The 1,573-nt window shown below is 33.6% G+C and overlaps 1 protein-coding gene across 1 annotated transcript; it reads right to left on the bottom strand.

Annotated features, from left to right (window-relative positions):
• Positions 350 to 1,285, bottom strand: LOC109230639 (auxin-responsive protein SAUR19-like). The gene has a single exon (XM_019396096.1). It carries the CDS (start codon positions 1,189 to 1,191, stop codon positions 808 to 810), a length of 384 nt encoding a protein of 127 aa, XP_019251641.1. The 5' UTR covers positions 1,192 to 1,285; the 3' UTR covers positions 350 to 807.

Raw genomic sequence — 1,573 nt, 5'->3', positions numbered from 1 at the left:
TATCAAACCTTAAACATTGAGGGTAATAAGGTTTCCTATATGGTATAGGAATGTAAAAATCCCCTTTGTTTTCGGCTAATTTTGTCTAACACAGTGTTTAGTATTTAATATTTGACCAAATCAAAATTGAATATATAACATGCATGCACCTCTTGATGATAAATCAAACTAACAATTATCCCTTTTGAATATTGTTAAATCCTTTTGACTAGCTAGATAATTATGCCTACTACTACATACTTTGGTAAAAACTTGTGAATTGACAAGAAAAAAAGGTGAAGAGAAAAACTAAAATGATAGAGATGAACATCCTTAAGTTGACATTGATTTAAATTGAAAGGGCAAAAAGTAAAAAACAAAGGATATTTCTCATTCAATTCTTGTCACTACAAATTTACAATTTAACTAGTTGACACTAATTTAAAGAGAAAAACAAAATGCCAAGATTACTTCTCTACTGCTTTCTCCTCTCCAAGTCTACCTCATGGGAAAAGCAAAAGGAAGCTTACCTAGGATATTAAGGGTGTCTTAATTTACACTATCTCTTTGGCATTAAAAAAAAAATTAAGACTTAAAATGTAATTACCTCCTTAAGGTATATATCCTTGAATCTATTTCTCCATAGGCTATCCTCACACTAGAAAAATAGCTGACCTCAACTTGTTTGGAACTGAAACGTTCTAGCTATTGTTATTGTATCCTCACACTCGAAAAGTGATACAAAAGTAACAATATACCTTGTATCCGTCCCAATTACTAATATAATTCTTATGTATCAAGGTCATACATGATAAATATCGCGCTACTTTATAGAAACTCCTCTACCAAATTACCAAAATCAAACTTCCCATTGCAGCATTCCACAGCATTGACCACTTCTTGAAATGCTGCAACACTGCATGGCACCACAAGTCCATTTGTTTGTTGAAAACCAAACTCATTATATGTCTTCTCCAACAAAATCTTGAACAATGGATGAGAAAGATAGCTCGTTGGTACCGCGAATCGTTCTCTTTCTTCCCCTACATACACAACAAAAGTTCCTTGTTTTTTTGAGGACTTAGCACTTGTAGGAGTAGACACTTGATCTTGATCATCTTGATCTTTTACAAGCAAGTTTTCAAGTTGCTCATGTTGTTGCTTAGTTTTCTTGGCTAGTTTCTTCATTGAACCAAACTTTTTGCCTAGCATTTTGTAGAAAGATTTTGGATTGTATGTAAGTAGAAGAATAGAAGGAATTAAGAGGAAGATGCAAAGAAAGAGAGAGAGAGACAAGTTTCTTGTTTATTGCATTGTGGAAAGAGTGGGTGGCAATGGTTTTTGTAGTGTGGAATGAGGGGAAGAATTTCTCAAAGAGGGCCAGCCTTTGACTTTAAAAATTGGAAGGAGGGTATGATTGTAGTTGTTTATTTGTCCTTAATTAAATGTTGTCTTATGCACTTTTGACTTATCATCAAGTTATAATAGCATCATTTAGTGCATATCAAACTTGGCCTATATAAACCAAGGAATCCTAGAGTTATTATGGAGGTAGTAGTAGCCAGTGCCAAAAGCAGGATTTTTACTAAGGGGA

Source organism: Nicotiana attenuata, chromosome 7, assembly GCF_001879085.1.
Source record: "Nicotiana attenuata strain UT chromosome 7, NIATTr2, whole genome shotgun sequence".
In the NCBI taxonomy this organism is placed as follows: Eukaryota; Viridiplantae; Streptophyta; class Magnoliopsida; order Solanales; family Solanaceae; genus Nicotiana; species Nicotiana attenuata.
Note: the sequence above shows the minus strand (reverse complement) of the source record. Positions and strands in the feature narration are given on the sequence as shown.

Coding starts and splice junctions, on each gene's coding strand:
- LOC109230639 (XM_019396096.1), bottom strand. CDS start 1,191: ATGCTAGGCAAAAAGTTTGGTTCAATGAAGAAACTAGCCAAGAAAACT.